The sequence below is a fragment of the Hemicordylus capensis genome, chromosome 1, assembly GCF_027244095.1.
Source record: "Hemicordylus capensis ecotype Gifberg chromosome 1, rHemCap1.1.pri, whole genome shotgun sequence".
In the NCBI taxonomy this organism is placed as follows: domain Eukaryota; kingdom Metazoa; phylum Chordata; class Lepidosauria; order Squamata; family Cordylidae; genus Hemicordylus; species Hemicordylus capensis.
This window is the reverse complement of record NC_069657.1, coordinates 175,845,621-175,862,419: the sequence shown is the minus strand read 5'-3', so window position 1 is coordinate 175,862,419 and position 16,799 is coordinate 175,845,621. Positions and strand designations below refer to the sequence as shown.

Below are 16,799 nucleotides of genomic sequence, written 5' to 3'. Positions count from 1 at the left end.
ACTCAGGGGCAAGCAATGAACAACTGCCTGTAAAATATCATTTAGTTCTAGTTCTTAGTAATCTTTTAAGTCAGTGACCATAATCCAACATACCACAAAAATAAGATAAAGATCCATGCTCAGAAGTGGCAGAGGCAGATCTAAAGGCAAAAATGCAAAGCATGCTTCCAAACCTTGCTGGATCAGGGCTACCATCTCCAACCAACTGGGATATTTGTGGATATTTTTACTTCTGATGATGCAAACGTCATCTGTGCTTAAATGGATTGCATTCTTTGTCCACGATTAGTGAAAAGCCTATATTTCAGTAAGTTCAGTATTGTACCAGAATCATTAAACTATATAAGCATTCGCCAAACAAATAGGGTAAATGAGAGAAATTGCTTAATTTCGAAAAATAGAACCTCCCTAAGCATTTCAATTTTCCAGTTTGTTTCAGTTTAAAAGTGACATAAATATTATTTTGTAAAATGTGTATTTAATTATTTCACTTGCAGACAGTAGCCAAGAGCATGAATACTACCGAAAGATATTTCAGTTTTTTAAAAGCACCTTTTGAAATTCACTCATTGCAGATACTGCACATATCGTCTTTGTGCTCCGCAGTCAAACTGGACAATGGAACGACCACCTGTTAACTGCTAACAACATGTCATTACCAGTTCTCATGCCTTTTTAAAGCAATTTTGGCTCTGGCTGCCGATAATTCTGGCGACGATACTGGTGTGAACATTAAGGGCATAGAAAGCCAAAGGCAGAAAACTGACAATATAGTTTGTGCTTTGACTACTAATAAGTAAGCGAATGCTAACATTTTTCTAATTCCACATAATTACCGAGTCTCAAGGGGCCGAAAGAAAATTCCAAATACATATTTTTTAAGGCAACTCAATCTATGCTATTGAAACCCACACAGAGCTTGAATCAGTGAGATTTCACATTGGATTGTCTCTCCTTGTAAAACAAAGTTTAAGCACGAAAGGGGCTTCTCAAAACTTTTGTAGTTCAAGCGCCGGGTTGTATGCTAACTTTATATCACTGGTGGGAACTTGATCTGTCTTCTAAATCATTACTGAAGAGATGCTAGAATTATAATGCCAAGAAGCATAAAAGACAACAACAAATGGTGAGACAGATTAGTGGCATTTTGCCAGCAAGATTGCAAAGAGGTAGAGTCTCTTGGATTGTATTTTTTCACCATGAGCCATTTTTAACTAGGGTTGAACAAAGCAACGCTGAAGGGAGATCAGAAAACCTGAAAAGAAGTCAGGCTCACACCTTAACCTGAATGGACTACACTTGTGATTGCTACCATAATAAACACATTCAATATGGTTTCTATATGGATATATGAGACATTGGAATGCCAAACACATTGGAACACTAAACACACTGACCCTTAGTGACTGAAGGTGAAATCTATTTCTTCAGCAATTTTTATGTGTGCTATCATCTTGTTGTAATAGCTAAATCAAACCTCCATGTTCAGAGGCAGCATGCCTTACAAAGCTGGGGACAAACAACTCAGGCTTTGTTTTCATGTTTTACTTAGTAGAAGTATCTGATTAGTTGTATGCTGGGAAGAGAATTTTGGGTGAAATGGAACTTTGCTTTGATCTAGTAGAGATAATCTTGTGCTTCTTATGAAACTTTTTGAACCACAGTACCCGTGCTGGATGTGGTGTTCCTTAAAACTATCTGCTCTCAAGTGGAGTTCCTACTGAACTCCCACAGAAATTGCACATTTGTTGCTACAGGGAACAAACCAGAATTTCACCACATGTGGGAGAGCACACCATACATAGTGGGCTCTCCAAAGCCATTCATTTAGGTGAGTTTGTCTTTACTGGAATCTCTATCTGTAAATCTGATTTCTCATCATTATTTCCTCCTGTGATAAATATAGGCCTTTCCCCCCTAGATATCTCAAATATTTGATACATGAGCAAGGTAGTTATCATTCCATATATATGAGGAACATGTTAGGAGACATCATGCATAATTATTTGAAGCAAAATATTCACAAGTGCTATGAACTAGTTCAGTCAGTTTACTTCAGGAGATAGGAGAAGCCCAATCAACACAAATCATTTTCCCCAACATTACAGCTGTTCTCACATGTAGACCTCTCATATTAGCAGTATTTTGTGTACAAAGGCCTGTTGATAGGAGAGGAGAGATGGTCTTGTGGTAGCAAGCATGACATGTCCTCATAGCTAAGCAGGGTCTGCCCTGGTTACATCTGAATGGGAGACTTAATGTGTGAGCACTGCAAGATATTCCCCTCAGGGGATGAAGCTGCTCTGGGAAGAGCAGAAGGTTTAAAAATCCCTCCCTGGCTTCTCCAAAATAGGACAAGATTTTTTTTTTATATAGGACAAGATTTTTTAATTGAACAAACAAACTACCAAAGCATACAGTATGTTGCCAAAGGACAATTATATTCTCCAAGATAGGGCTGAGAGAGATTCCTGCCTGCAACCTTGGAGAAGCCACTGCCAGTCTGTGAAGACAATAGTGAGCTAGATAGACCAGTGGTCTGACTCAGTATATGGCAGTTTCCTATGTTCCTATGATACTTCATCTGTATCAGCTTTAAATTTCCTTCATGTTACCATACCATGTTACTGTATCTATATAAAAAAGCTCTTTTGTTTATCCAGTTGTCTTCTTGTTTATATACAGATGCCCTCTAAACCTTTCAGATAGCTAGCTGAATTGTATTAAGATTATGCTATGACTTAATATTTCCTTACACAGACATAATAGGAACTTACTTAAAGACCGTCTATTTTCTGGCTTTGGCTCTTTTGATTCAGCTTCAAAGTTGCTCAGTAATTCAGAGCTAGAAGATCTTGGAATCTTGAAGTCCTTGTTCTTTGACACAGCACTGATTTCTTTAGGCTAGAAATTAAAAATTTGACAGGAATACATGAGCACTTTGCTTTACTTAAAATGTTTGATAGAAACTTCTAAAAGCTAATATAGATCTGGAAACTAAAAGATGTTTGCCCCACATGGCAAAATGAATATTTAAGTTCAGAGAAACATGAAACAAAATCCCATGTGTACATGTGAGCACATGGTAATCTCTTGCAGATGTTGGCTGTTCCATCCATTATTAGAATAGTAGTAGATTTGCTATGTCAAGGATGCATGCATGGATTTGATTGTTCCATTGAGATGAGTGAGTTAGCTACTGTGGGGAAAACTCTACACATGCATTTAGGTAAATGGAAGTAATTCAGATAAAATGAGGCAAGTATCGTATTGAAAGGTCCCATTAGTGGACAATACAAACCTACTTAGTGGCTTGTATGGCAGAGCAGATATATACCAGGTGACTCAAGAGTGCTTAGATTCTCCTCTCAGATTGCAGTAGACTTTGTTTAAAGCCCCTTGAAAGAGCAAATATGATCATCATTTAGCACTGCTATAGCAGTGAAACTGATAGTGCTTTACCATTCTTATCTTATTCAATTGTCTCACTATTAGTGTTTTAAAAGAGGTGCATAGATCACACATTAAAGCCACCAAACCAGACTCAGCAAGTAATGAAAAATGCAACAAACCAAGAGTGACTTTTCTCACAACCCAAAAAGAATATATATCCTGCACAAGTAGCTCCACCATAATTAGGAAAGGAAAAATGTGGCATTTATGCTAAATGTAGGGGAAAGAAAGCACACAGAGGGGGAAAACCAAAAACAGAAACAATTAAAATGGTTGTCAGAAAACACAGTCCTACTTCTAAAAGCCGAGAGAGAGAGAGAGAGAGAGGAACAACAATCAGTTACAAAAGAATATTTGCTAGTGGAGTCTGGCAAATAACTAATATGAAAATGCATAAAAGACTCATATGTATTAATAGTACTATAGAAGATTATATAGTAGACAGCATAAATAGAAAATGTAAAAATTCATTAGTTATTAAGCGCTTGTGTGCTTTTACAACCCACAGTAAAGCAATGTTGTCATTATTCCACAGCAATAAATGCAGCATTTTGTTTTAGAATTTTAGTCTAACCACCCTGTTTCTCTGACTCTCTGTGTGCGTATGTGTGCCTGTGTCTGTAACTTGTGTGTGATAATTTAGAGCTGACCTGAAATGTCCCTCCAGATTTCTTCACCAAATTCTCATGAGGGAAAATAAAGAGGCTTCATTTCTGCAGTTTGAGGATGGGGCAGAAAAATTCTGACAAAACCACATCCCTCAGAAGTTTCTCTGGAATGACACTTTGTGGGGTTTGGACGAACTATACAAGAGGCAGCCCACTGTGTGTAGAGATGCACAAGTGCCACCCCTGTATATCACATGAAGTGGAAGGCCCAAACCAGCTCCTAATCAGGCATGTTAAAACACAGTGTAAATGGTCTGAATTGCCCCTCTGTCATGACTAGTAACCGTCACCTTAAGTGGTGCAGCAGGGAAATGCTTGGCCAACAAGCAGAAGGTTGCCAGTTCGAATTCCCACTGCCGAGCCCATGTCTTTATTTTCTTTTTCATACCTCTGCAGGTGATAACAGAAACAGCACTAGAAGTGCTAGAACACTTGCTGGTGGCTGGCTCTGTCTAGCTGTCACCTCCCCACATCAGAGGTTTCCTTGGAATAATGTTACTGTAGCCTAACTTCAGGGGCATTCTAGGAATAAAAATGACTGCCAATTTTTGCAAGCATTTCTTGCCTATTTCTGAAATGTCTTCTTTATTTTTCCTTGATTTTTGTTGAAATTGCTTCTAGAAGAATGCTGTGTGTATATGTGTGTGTGTGTGCGTGCGTGCGCGCGCATTCACGCATGTTAGGGTTGCCAACTAGGGTCCTTTGTAGAGAACATGCAACTATTTGGGGGACCAAATGACTTTTGTGTGTGTGTGTTTTGCATTAGGAGGACTAGAAACAATTTTGGGGACAAAACAACTTTTTTTTTTTGCATCTGTTGTAGTATCCAGGGTTCTGGAGAGTAGCTGTGACATTTTGTTTGCTCAGAACACTTTGCTCTCATGAGCAACTTCTCTCCCTCTGTCTCCTTTCCATTCCTACTGACCATCCATCCAGTCGTGAAGCCAGAGAGGAGGTTCTGCTTCAGTGGCAGGTTGCAGAGTCACATGATGAAAGAGCACGGATGGGTGGGCCCAGCAAGTGTAGCTTGCTTTCTCCATATGACGGCGGAGGCAGTGGCAGTGAGAAGTTAGCAGTTAGCTAACTAACTGTACTCAGTTAGCAGTTACCCATGCTAACTGAGTAAAAAGGCACTTTTTAAAATTGTGAATCTCTTCTGTTTATCATGGGGAGAACAACTGGCCCTATCCAACCCCAGCATAGCATTTGTTCTGTGGCTGATGCTGGTGTTACCTTGTGTTTATTTTTAGACTATGAGCCCTTTGGGGACAGGGGAGCACCTTATTATTGATTTTTCTTTGAAACCCACTGTTGAAATGTGGAATATAAACCTTTGTAGTCATAGAGAACAGCAAGTGAGTGGTAGAGCACGTATGCACAGCTGCACCAGCATGCGAAGAGGCTGGCTGGGTAGCTAGCTGGCTGCCTCGACCCAAGAGGTGAAGTTGCTGGCCTGGTTTGAGAGCAGTCTGGGTGACCCGTGGTGAGGGATTTACAGTTAAGAAGCAGGGTCCTTGAGAACTCTGCACCTAGACAGCAGACTGGGCAGACATACAGCTCACCTGGTCATCAGCTTCACAGTGGTGAGCTGTATTTATTCTCAAATTATCCATTTTTAATCAAACTAAGCATATATATATATATATATATACACACACACACACACACACACACACACACACATATGCAAATTTTATGCAAACTGGAGACCTTTTTTTGGTGATAAGCGTCTTCTAGTTCCACTTTTTTGGTGGTGGACCTGGCAACCCTAGTGTGTGTGTGTCCCCATGCACACACATATAAAGAGGAATGACTTCCAACTTTGCTTCCTTTCTGCTATAACACCTGCCTAGATGTGAAAGGACATGAATGCATGTTAATTAATAACATGCCAAAACAAGATAAATACATACCAGTTTCTCAATTGCATTCTTGATAGCATTGAACCATTCTGCTATGATGAATTCAATATCTGACTGAAAGAGGAACTCATTTCCTGTTACTGTTGTGATCTGAATGGCAATAGAGAAAACACAGGTTAGCAAAATATAGGCTATATGCCTTTATTTTAATGTAATTCATTTTGGAAACCAATCTTCTTCCATAACCTATTGTTTTTTCTAGTATTTTTAAAATGTCATTATTTTTTTCAGACAACTGCAAGTGACAAAAGAGTTCTGAAACTTTCTTTTGCAGTCTGAAAAATTCAGACAAACGTATAAATAAAAGCACACTGAGGCTGCATTCACACATAATGTGGAACCGTGGGTCCAATAAACCGGTGGTTCCGCTCTCCCGCTTTAACATCCAAATTTTTACATAAAGGAGAGCTCTTGCTCTCTCTGCAGTCAGGGAGACTCAGGGGCGTAACTACCATTAGGCAAGGGGAGGCAGTCGTCTTGGGGCCCCACTGCCTCGAGGCCCCCCCCCCAGAGGCACATCACATGACTCCCCACCCGCCCATGTTGCCCCCCCCCAATGAATTATGTTGAGTCTCTTGGAGATCGGCAGGAGCTGAGAGTAAAAAAACTAGATTCCATGTGAACTAGATATTCACTGTATTCACAATGGGGATGTGAGTGTGAGTGTACTATATATTGTCAAGTATGTTTGTGTGTGTATATCAGCGAGAGGCCCATTTTAAAATCTTGTCTGTGGGCCCCCTCCAACCTTGCTACGCCCCTGGCGAGACTGCAGGGAAGAGGGGGAACTGGTTGTGCAGGCTTCCTTCTTCCATAAAGGACAGCCCACACAGCCAATCATAGTGGGGTTGAGGGAGGAGCTTCCTCCCTCAAATTTGGACATACTGCAGGCTGTGTCCAACCTTGGGTTGCAGCGACGAAACTCACTACACCTCGAGGGTTCAGATTGAAGTTACAAATATGAAACCTCGGGGTCATCGCTGCGCAAAATTGCATTTCCATGCATTCGGACATAACACAGCTGAACCTCTGGCCCATTCAACTGTAGTTCCACATTACATGTGAATGCAGCATGAAAAATATATATCCAAACAAATGGTAAAGTTGATACCTTTTAGCTTTTCATTTCAGGCCTGCTTGCATGACTTGTCAGCCAAGGCCTTCAGCCTACCCCATAGTGACCTTTGGTGCACTGGCATGGACTGGGCATGCCACTATCACATATTATATCAGTCCAAATTGGCTTTTGGGGACAAAGCAATCCATTTTTACCTAAAACAAAAGTTCAAGCCAAATGTAGATGTTCCTCTTTGGGCATCCACCAAATCTTGAGAAAAGTTTGTATATATATATATATATATATATATATATATATATATATATATATATGCTGGCTAATATCTTTCCTGACTAAGAGCGCATGTTAGTAGATTCTGTGAGAACACAACAATGGGAAACCTCACACAGCTCCTCCAGTCCTCTTGTGTTTGTGCGGTTGCACAAGAGTGCTAACACCTTTGAGTACTGCCCACACTCCAGAAGCAGTCTGAAAAAGTGGATACATTTAGCTGAGGATTAGTGACATGTTTCCACTCTTACAGCGCACTTCTGGGAGCAGGCAGCACTCGGAATGTGCATGTGCATGCTCTTGCACATGCACAGGATGACTGGTGGAGTTGTGCAAGGTCTCTCGTTGTGTCCCCACTAATGTGCCTGCTTTGTTAGCTGGGATGTCAGACACTGGAGATATTTGCCTTGACATTTTCTTTTAGGCGGTCAGTGACAATATTACCTAGGAAACACAATATTACCTAGGAAACACAGAAAACATGAATTCAGGCTGTTAGTAAAGAAATATTACAAGTGTCATCTGACTCTCATCAGATTTCCTGGACAGGGGTAGGAAAAAATTCTCCAGGTATTGGCAAAACTGATAAGACCTGGGACTAATTGGCCACTAAATGTTTTGCACATTTTCAAAGTACAGTTGGAAGCTCCTGCACTCAGAAGAAACTTTTGAGAAACATTAACAGATAGAAAAGGTTTTGATAAGACAAATAGCAGGATAGTTCCCAGAGCCAGCATGGTGTAGTGGTTAGAATGCTGGACTAGGACCGGGGAGACCCGAGTTCAAATCCCCATTCAGCCATGAAACCAGCTGGGTGACTCTGGGCCAGTCACTTCTCTCTCAGCCTAACTTACTTCACAGGGTTGTTGTGAGGAGAAACCTAAGTATGTAGTACACCGCTCTGGGCTCCTTGGAGGAAGAGCGGGATATAAATGTAATAATAATAATAATAATAATAATGTTCCAGAAGTTACTTGGAGTTGATTTCATAATGCTGGCATGAGCACCTTAAGTCACAGAAAAGAACACATTTATTATGACTGAGCTGGTCATGGGGAAAGGCCATTTGACCTATATTTCATTTCATTTCACAAAGATTATACATATATATTACTATTAGTATGAATACCAGGTCCCATGCTGTGTTTCTAATGCGGCCTTATACTTAGAAGTCGGCTTGGTGAGTGCATCTGCTAAATTTTGGTTAGCGATGCTAACTCATTGGCTTAAGCTTTCCCTTTCCCCATTTGGTCTTGCATCCCTGATACTTGTTGATGACTTTCATTCTTCTTGGAAAAGTGCAATTCAATCTAAGCTCTCTTTACTTGGATTTTCATCCATGCAGCTTCTATCTATGGGGTTGGTGAGGGCAAAGTCATTACTTAAACAGTGTATACTTGATGTTGAGTGTCAAGGGAACTTAGCTACAGTCCATTTGATGCCCTTACATGAGCATGTTAGATACCTAGTAACCCCTGTGGCCTATCTCTTCCATCTGCATCTCCCTCACCATCGTAGAGCATTTTCTTTGGCAAGATTTAATGCCCTCCTTCTGCTCTAGTTGAGGGTAGATATAAAAAAAACTTGCATACCATCTACACTTCTGCCCCTGTGATGCTAATCAGGTAGAAAAGTTAGACCATGTGATTCTTTGCTGTGAACTATATAACAATGTTAGGTTACACCTTTGTTGAGTGCGCTTGGGGAGTCTGCTCCTTAACACATGGTTGCATTTCTGTTACCTACTTTAAGTCCTTAAAGTTCTTATATTAAAAATAAGGTGGGCCACAGTCAAAATATTTGTTAATTACTAACTCCAAATAAGTATCACTGTCTTTAAGTTTGTTTTTTATCTTGCTTGTTTGAATTCTCTTTTACTGCATATATTGTACTGTAATGTATAAGTTAATGTTTTATGCTGGTTTAAGATAGCAAAAACAATTTGATTGATATTAGTATGAATAATTATAATAATTACCACTATTTTCCTCATGACAGAAACATCTTCTACCCTGGTGGCGCAGTGGTAAAACTGCCGCCCTGTAACCAGAAGGTTACAAGTTCGATCCTGACCAGGGGCTCAAGGTTGACTCAGCCTTCCATCCTTCCGAGGTCGGTAAAATGAGTACCCAGAATGTTGGGGGCAATATGCTAAAATCATTGTAAACCGCTTAGAGAGCTCCGGCTATAGAGCAGTATATAAATGTAAGTGCTATTGCTATTGCTACCAAGACAAAGTGTTTGCTCAAATATAGATCACAATAAATATTATATCTTCCACAAAAGGAAAATGGATCAAAATTCAGATTTCCCTGTTTGATAACATGAATGTCCTTCAGCAATAGTGGGATTAAAAATGGACATTCCTGTCACAATCCCAACTACAAGTTTTATTAATTAGATTTAAGCCTGCCATTTTGAAAAATCTTCCAGATAAGGTTTTTAGAATGAGTAATAGCTACAGCTTAAACTGGGTAAGATCATTAGAGTACTTAACATGCTGGTGGCCCAGGGTTCTATATTAAAAGGCTTTTGCACTTCTTTCCTTCTGCTGTTATTCCAGAATTTGCACTGACAATGAATAAGATACTAGGGCTTGAATCCTATGCACACTTACCAGGGGTTACGTTCCATACAACACAGAGGGTGATTCCATATGATAAGTTGAAAGTTGGTAAGAAGTTCAGGAGAGGGAACTGGAGGTGTCTGTGACATGTGTACTCCTGTAGAGAGTGTCGCGAGAAGCTACCCAAGTCTGGTTCCTGCCCCACCTCTCCCAAGATTCTATTAACTTCTGTCACCAAGGTCTGAAGCAGGCTTGACAAAGTTGGTAGAATCTTGGGAGGAAGTTGGTAACTGGGAATGTCAGTAGCTTCAGACAACAGGGATGCACACACCATGGACACATCCAATTCCTTCTCCTAGATTTCTTACCAACTTTCGGCTGATTGTATGACGCCATCCCGTGGGGCTTAATTTATAGTAAACATGAAAGGGGGGGTGGAGAGAGAGAGAGAGAGAGAACGAGAACAATTTATAATGCCAAAATTGTTGGTATCAAAAACAACAAACAATCAGAATTCCACACAAGATATTTCTAGACAGGAAATAGTCATCCCACTCTGCTCAATTATGCTAACTTCTAAAATAATTGTATGTGTAAATCTTAAAACAGCTGTTGGCTATGACAGGTGTCTCTCTCTCTATATCTATAGCTGTATCTATATCTATATCTATCTATATGTGTGTATGCGCATGCTAAAAATGCAAGATGTGAGTGGGTGGCAATGGCCTAAATAAAAGGCAGCCATTATATACTATGGACCTGTGAAGAATGCTCATAAGGAGCATCTATTATGTTGTATGGGGCTGCAACAGTCTACAGCAAAGGACACATTTTATAGGGATGTGTCAGTTTTTGTAAGAGTATCTGTCACAGCAACAGTGTAAAGTCAGATTCAAAGTAACTAGCTGATGGAGTCTATCCTTAACACTTTCCAAGTTTACAATTTTCTTTTTTCTTTTGTGTGTGGGGTGGGGGTGGGGTTTGAAGTTGGTTTCAAATGTTTTATATAACATTACAAATGTCTTAATGTGCATGCAGAAACATGAATTAGTCTAAACACAATGGTCAATCCAATCTGAAATCTCCTTCCAGTACAAACAAACCACCACTTAAATTATTACAAAAAATAATATTTTCAAAGTAAAAGCAACACACATAATTAGAGTGACTTTATTTTGAAGGCTTAAGAAGGAAGCAACATAGTTCACTCTTCCGTTGAGTAAATTTGAGCTTTATTAAAATACAAGTATTTCAGTATTGCATAAACATTTGTACCCTTATGATATGTAAAAGAGATACTTCAGTGCTAACAAGACCAAAGCAACATTCATTTTGAAAGTGTCTTTGTCTTAATGTGCTGTTTGTAATAATCATATATAATCGGTGATGTATGAATATATCAGCAAAATTAGATCATAGAGCAGGGAGAAGCAAATTCATTCAAAATACTCGCTGTTTCAGATACAGTTCAAGTCCCTTTCTCTGTAATCTTCAGAGTTACTAGACAGTTTCAAGAAGACTGCTACTGCTCTCTACAGTTTAAATGTATCCACTTCTTAATTACAGGCAGTAATTGACTTTGTTCTGCTCTGTCCAAGACGTTCCGAGGAAAGCAGTTCCAAAAGATTTGGTTTGGTGGATTACATGAAACTATAGGCTTTCTATCCCACTTTTATATACTTCCTACTCAGAAAGTCTGATTAGGAGTTCTTGGAAGGAATGGTTAAAACATATTTGTGCTTCTAACAATAACATGTTTAAGACCATTGGGAAAAGAGTTCAGGGAGACAAATGCTGGATTTGGCTGAACGATGAGTTTGAACAATCTACAGTTGCAGCCCTAAATAATACACAACTAAAACCAAGTATAAATAACTCCACATTAAAGTGATTTTGCACATTTCTCTTATCAAGCATGGTAGAAGAAAAGAGTAGTGAAATATGCAAGGGAAATTAGCAAAACTCTCTAAGACCAGCAGCTGCCCTCCATTTTGCTTTGCTCTTATTTTATTTATTTTGTTTATTTCTCCTAAAAGACATGGAATGAAAGCAGTTCATGTTTTCAAGGCACACACTCTAAAAGATAATCCTTATTTATTCCAGACTGATAAGTGGATGTGGTTCTCTGTAGCAGACTAAAAGGAATGAATGGTTTGCACAGTTCTCTGTCTTTAACTTAGGCATTCTTTCAAGCAGGTGCTTCTGAGTCAGGGCTTCTATATTCTTCTTTATGTTCTGTCATTGACTCACTGTACTGTTTGGCCGGGCTGGGAACTATGGGGCTGGATCCCATACTATGGCTTCTGAAATAACAGTATGTGGGTTAGGGTATTTATCTAATATTTGCAAATTAGTCATCTATAGGCATACCGTACTGATCAGCTGACATGGAATATTTATTTATTTATTTTTAAACCACCCTTCATCAAAATACGTCAGGACAGCAAACAAGTTAATAACAAACCACCACAAAGCATCAACAAAAATATCCTCAAAACAGACACAGCTACAACCTTAAAAAAGAGCAGATAACTCCTCATTGACCAAAAGCCTGGGTAAAAAGTGCATAATAAAAAGGCCAGGATTTATGGATAAAAAGAAGTAGCGGCTACAGCTTTGTAAACTGGATTCAGACATGCCTACTACCCACATTTGGATTTGTGATCCTTGCCTGTTTCACCAGTTTTATTAACTTCTCCTTCACCTTGCATTCCAAATGGGGAAAAGAGTGCAGAGAAAGCAGAAACCTACTCTACACAATCCCAATTGCACACAATTCTGAAGCTCAGCAATGGTGGCTATCTTCCAGGCAACTTTTCCCATCATCTTCAACTCCTCTTTTTTTGAAAGGAAGAATGTCAAAGCCACCTAATGGCGCAGTGGGGAAATGCTTGACTAACAAGCAGAAGGTTGCCAGTTCGAATCTCTGCTGGTGCTGTATTGAGCAACAGCGATATAGGAAGATGCTCAAAGGCATCATCTCATACTGTGCAGGAGGAGGCAATGGTAAACTCTTCCTGTATTCTACCAAAAGAAAACCACAGGGCTCTGTGGGCGCCAGGAGTTGAAATTGACTTGACGGCACACTTTACCTAAAAAATGTTAAAGCAGAATAGAAATGAGGCAGTTCGGCAGTTTATTAATCAGAATAAATTGCCCAACACTGCCTTCCTCATTTGGTTTCAGCACACCAAAATACTAAATTTGCTCAGCAGTCTGCTTGTCTGCATTTTGTTCCTACTCGCTCATTCTTCCTTCCCTATTTTAAATTGGAAGATGAGAACCACAGCCAGAATAACATTGAGCCATGAGGTCCTTGGCTTTGGCACTGTGATTTATTCTCTACCCATTTCTCAGATGGATAAGCCATTTCTCAGAGGATAAGCCGGAACCATTGTCACCCCAACCCTCAGAGCACACCATTCCAGAGGTCTGCCCAGTTCTGCCCAGTTCTGCAGTTGTGAACAAGAGTCAGTTTACTTTCTATACTAAGGAGCTGCTCTAGATGTCCTGTGCCATGGAGGCTATATTTAGGGTTTGTTGGTCTTCCAGATGTTTCTTTACACAGTAAACCAAAACCAAACAGGATGACTCAATGAACAAGATGAGTATAAATATGTCCTACCAAGGCAATCAAAACAATCAGCCTTCAAAATGTCTTGCCAATCTAAAGACTGCATGTAGGTTAATAGACTTATACCCAGTAGAATATTTTCAGGTTTCCTGCTCTTATGCACCTTACTATCTCATATATCTTTTGTTTTATAATTGGATACATATGCATTTGTGCTGAAGATTTTAAATATGCTTTATGTCCTATTACAGTAGTCGACATGATGCCCACCATTACACATCTCAGCAATGCTACTGCGGGCTCAGAAGGAGTAAGGACTCTGCTCTGTTCAAAGTTTTGTTATTTATTTTAACAATAAAATAAAACAAGCAGTATCTCCACAGTTTCTCCCATTGTACTGAATGGGAGAAAGTATGAGGATGCTGCTTGCACAAACAGCAGCAACCTCGCTGCCTTCCAAACACAGTAGTGCATGGTGTTGTGCACATCTCCATAACACATAATAGCCAGTATTCTTATATTAACATCCCTGCAATTCTGCATTGACAATGAATTGTATATTTGATTGCTCTAATCACTGAGGTAGTACCTTTTCCTCATCTTGTTCACAGAATCCTTCTTAAAATGGGGCAAAGTTTCTTTGTGCAACCCCCTCCCGCAAATTCTCAAAACAATTCCAAGTATATGTTAAAAAACAAACAAACTTTTTGATCCGCTTGGATTATACAAAATCAACCATATTTACATATATTTGCTTATTTTTTTGCAATGTACCCTGCTTGACAAATTGTGTGGAAGGGCAAAGAGCTACTGAGGATTTGGAAGTCCTTCTCCCTTTCAGCAAACCTTGCTAAGACCCTAGTCTGCTTCTATTATTGTACATCACATCATCCATATTTCTTCAAATCTGTATTTGAAGCCTTAAGAACGAAACACTTCCTTTACCAAAAACAAAAAACCAACCCTACACAAACCTCCTCAACAAATAACAAATGTCCCAGGAGGCTGAATCATGTGGTATAAATGATTTTCATACTTCTGGAATCATGGAAGGCACACGATTCATTCCTCAGTGATAAAGATCGTGCAGAGAAAAATTAGAATTCTACACTGTTAGTTTTTCTAAGAATATTTGCAAATCTAGTAACATACTCTCCCAGCCTCACTTCACACCTGGGATTTAGGGTGGCACCATCTCTGGTAATCTTTTCCAGAGCAACTTGACTTGGACTACAAAAATTACATTTTCCCTCTTAAAAGCAGCTTTCAGAATAATTAGTGTTCTTTACATAGTATAGTTATATGGGCCGCCAGTTAAAAATAAATACATGCAAAACCGATTGCAGCAAAACCTGCCTGCACCCTTGGTGAATAGAAACAGGATCTAATTAAAATAAAGTTTTGAGACACATAGTCATTTAATTAATTTGGTTTCGAGACTCCTTAGTCATTTAATTAATTTGGTTTGAATTACATTTGAATTGAATTAAAATAAAGACAGGGATTTGGCAGTTTTTAAAAACATGTCAAAAGGCTATATTGTTGGAAGTAATATACATTCTTTTTTAAAAACTCTGATAACTCTGTCTCTTGGTCATGTTTGTGTTGAATGAAGGGACAGAGGTGGGGGAAACCCAATATTTAAAAATTTGTTTTCATTGTACCATAATGAGGTTAAGTCTAATGTTCTGTACATGTAAATAAACCAAACCAAGTAAATCTCATTCAATTGCAGCTCCACCCCCCATTCCATAATATGATCTAGCATACCAAATGAAGAGTGTTAAATTACTCAGAGTAAAGGTGTTTATGGCCACCAAAGAAATGACATTATCAGGCAGAATGCCTGTCTCAGATTACAGTCTGATGATGGTAACTTCAAATAATTCCTTCTGTCAAGTCTAGCCCAGCTGACATAAAAAAAGTGAGGCTGAAGTATCAGTTTGAAGAAAAACATCCTTAACTAGGATTTCAAGAAAGGGGGAAAATGCTGTTAGTTAAAACATTTTGTGAGAATGTCTCTGCCTTGTATCCCCCAGTGTTACTAGATGTTAAGTAAATATATGCTCATTGTCAAAAAAATGTTGCTTTGGCAACTCTCTTATTAAAATGCATTTGTAACCCCCATCTGTCAAGAAAGTTTTGAAAAGTTTGTTTACTTTGGATAGCAGCCCTATCCAGGGTTACCCCAGCAAACAATGATAGCAGTCTTCAGAAGTTGTGTGAGGAACAAGCCACTAGGGATCCATTTTTGTTTTAATTGGCACACACAAACACTTTTCTGGTCTGTCAAGAAGATCAAGCTAATATGCATGGAGGGTGTTATATTCTCAGCTTTGGGGAGTACTAAGGCTCCCTTTATTTAAGTAATTTAAATGATAGACTGCAAAAACTTTGCAAGTCAGAAAAAAATGTTTTATATTTTCATGGGGAATATTTGTTTTAAAGAACAGAAAATGTTCTACATATCTAAATGTTGAACCTTATGTTATAATTAACCTGCTTCTTCCGACTGTAAAATTTGTTAGAAATTCAAATGTTGTTAAATAAAAACAGCCAACCACTGTTGCCTGCATTTTTTGCAACTTTCCCGACTGTTAAAAAATGGGAGGGCATTCATATCCAGATGTTTACAGGATATGTTTCCAGTGTATGTTGCTGTGATTGATTTGCATGTACATTTGCAGGAAATCTCAGTGGTGCCATCATATCAAAACAACCTGCCTATGAAAGCAATTTGTTATTTAATTGAAAGAAAACAAATGCTCAGGCTATATCCACCAGTAGATCTCAAGTGGGTTTAGCAGTCCAAGGGTTGGGGTCAAATTCATAAGGAAGAGCATTTCCTTAACTGAAACTGAGTTATACCTTTGACATTCAAATAATTTTGTCTTGTGTGCTCATATAGCATAGACTTGTACAGCATAATAATAATTGAAACTTCAGATTCGTGAGAAAATCAGAAAGTTTTAGGTCTGCCAATATGCCCTGCTCACAGGTGTAAGAGCATTTCCTGCCATGCCACTACTCCTGAATTGCACTAGAGAATAAGGAAAACCAATCTAAATTTATATTTCCTAACATTTAAATTACTATTGGTGTGCAAAGAGTCACTAGAAGGGTTAAAGATTGTTCACGTGGAAAACTCTCAGCTTTCCCCATGGTACACAGCTGCAGTAGGAAACTGCACAATTCTTAAAGTCCATTCATAATCAAAACCAAAGGCAAAGGTACTAATTTTGTTTCTGTCAAAGCAGAGCTGGAGGAC

At 39.0% G+C, this 16,799-nt stretch overlaps 1 protein-coding gene across 9 annotated transcripts in view; it reads right to left on the bottom strand.

Moving 5' to 3' along the window:
* Nucleotides 1-16,799, bottom strand: part of ARHGAP15 (Rho GTPase activating protein 15) — a 609,462-nt gene that overhangs the window by 292,352 nt on the left and 300,311 nt on the right. For all 9 annotated transcript variants that reach the window (XR_008313780.1, XM_053285783.1, XM_053285788.1 and 6 more), the window contains 2 exons: nucleotides 6,035-6,133; nucleotides 2,778-2,904 (listed from right to left, as the gene is read on the bottom strand). Coding sequence is in view for 8 of the 9 variants with exons in the window: in XM_053285783.1 (XP_053141758.1) it covers nucleotides 2,778-2,904; nucleotides 6,035-6,133 (226 nt within the window). In the remaining variant the exon portion in view is untranslated. The remainder of the gene's footprint in view (nucleotides 1-2,777; nucleotides 2,905-6,034; nucleotides 6,134-16,799) is intronic.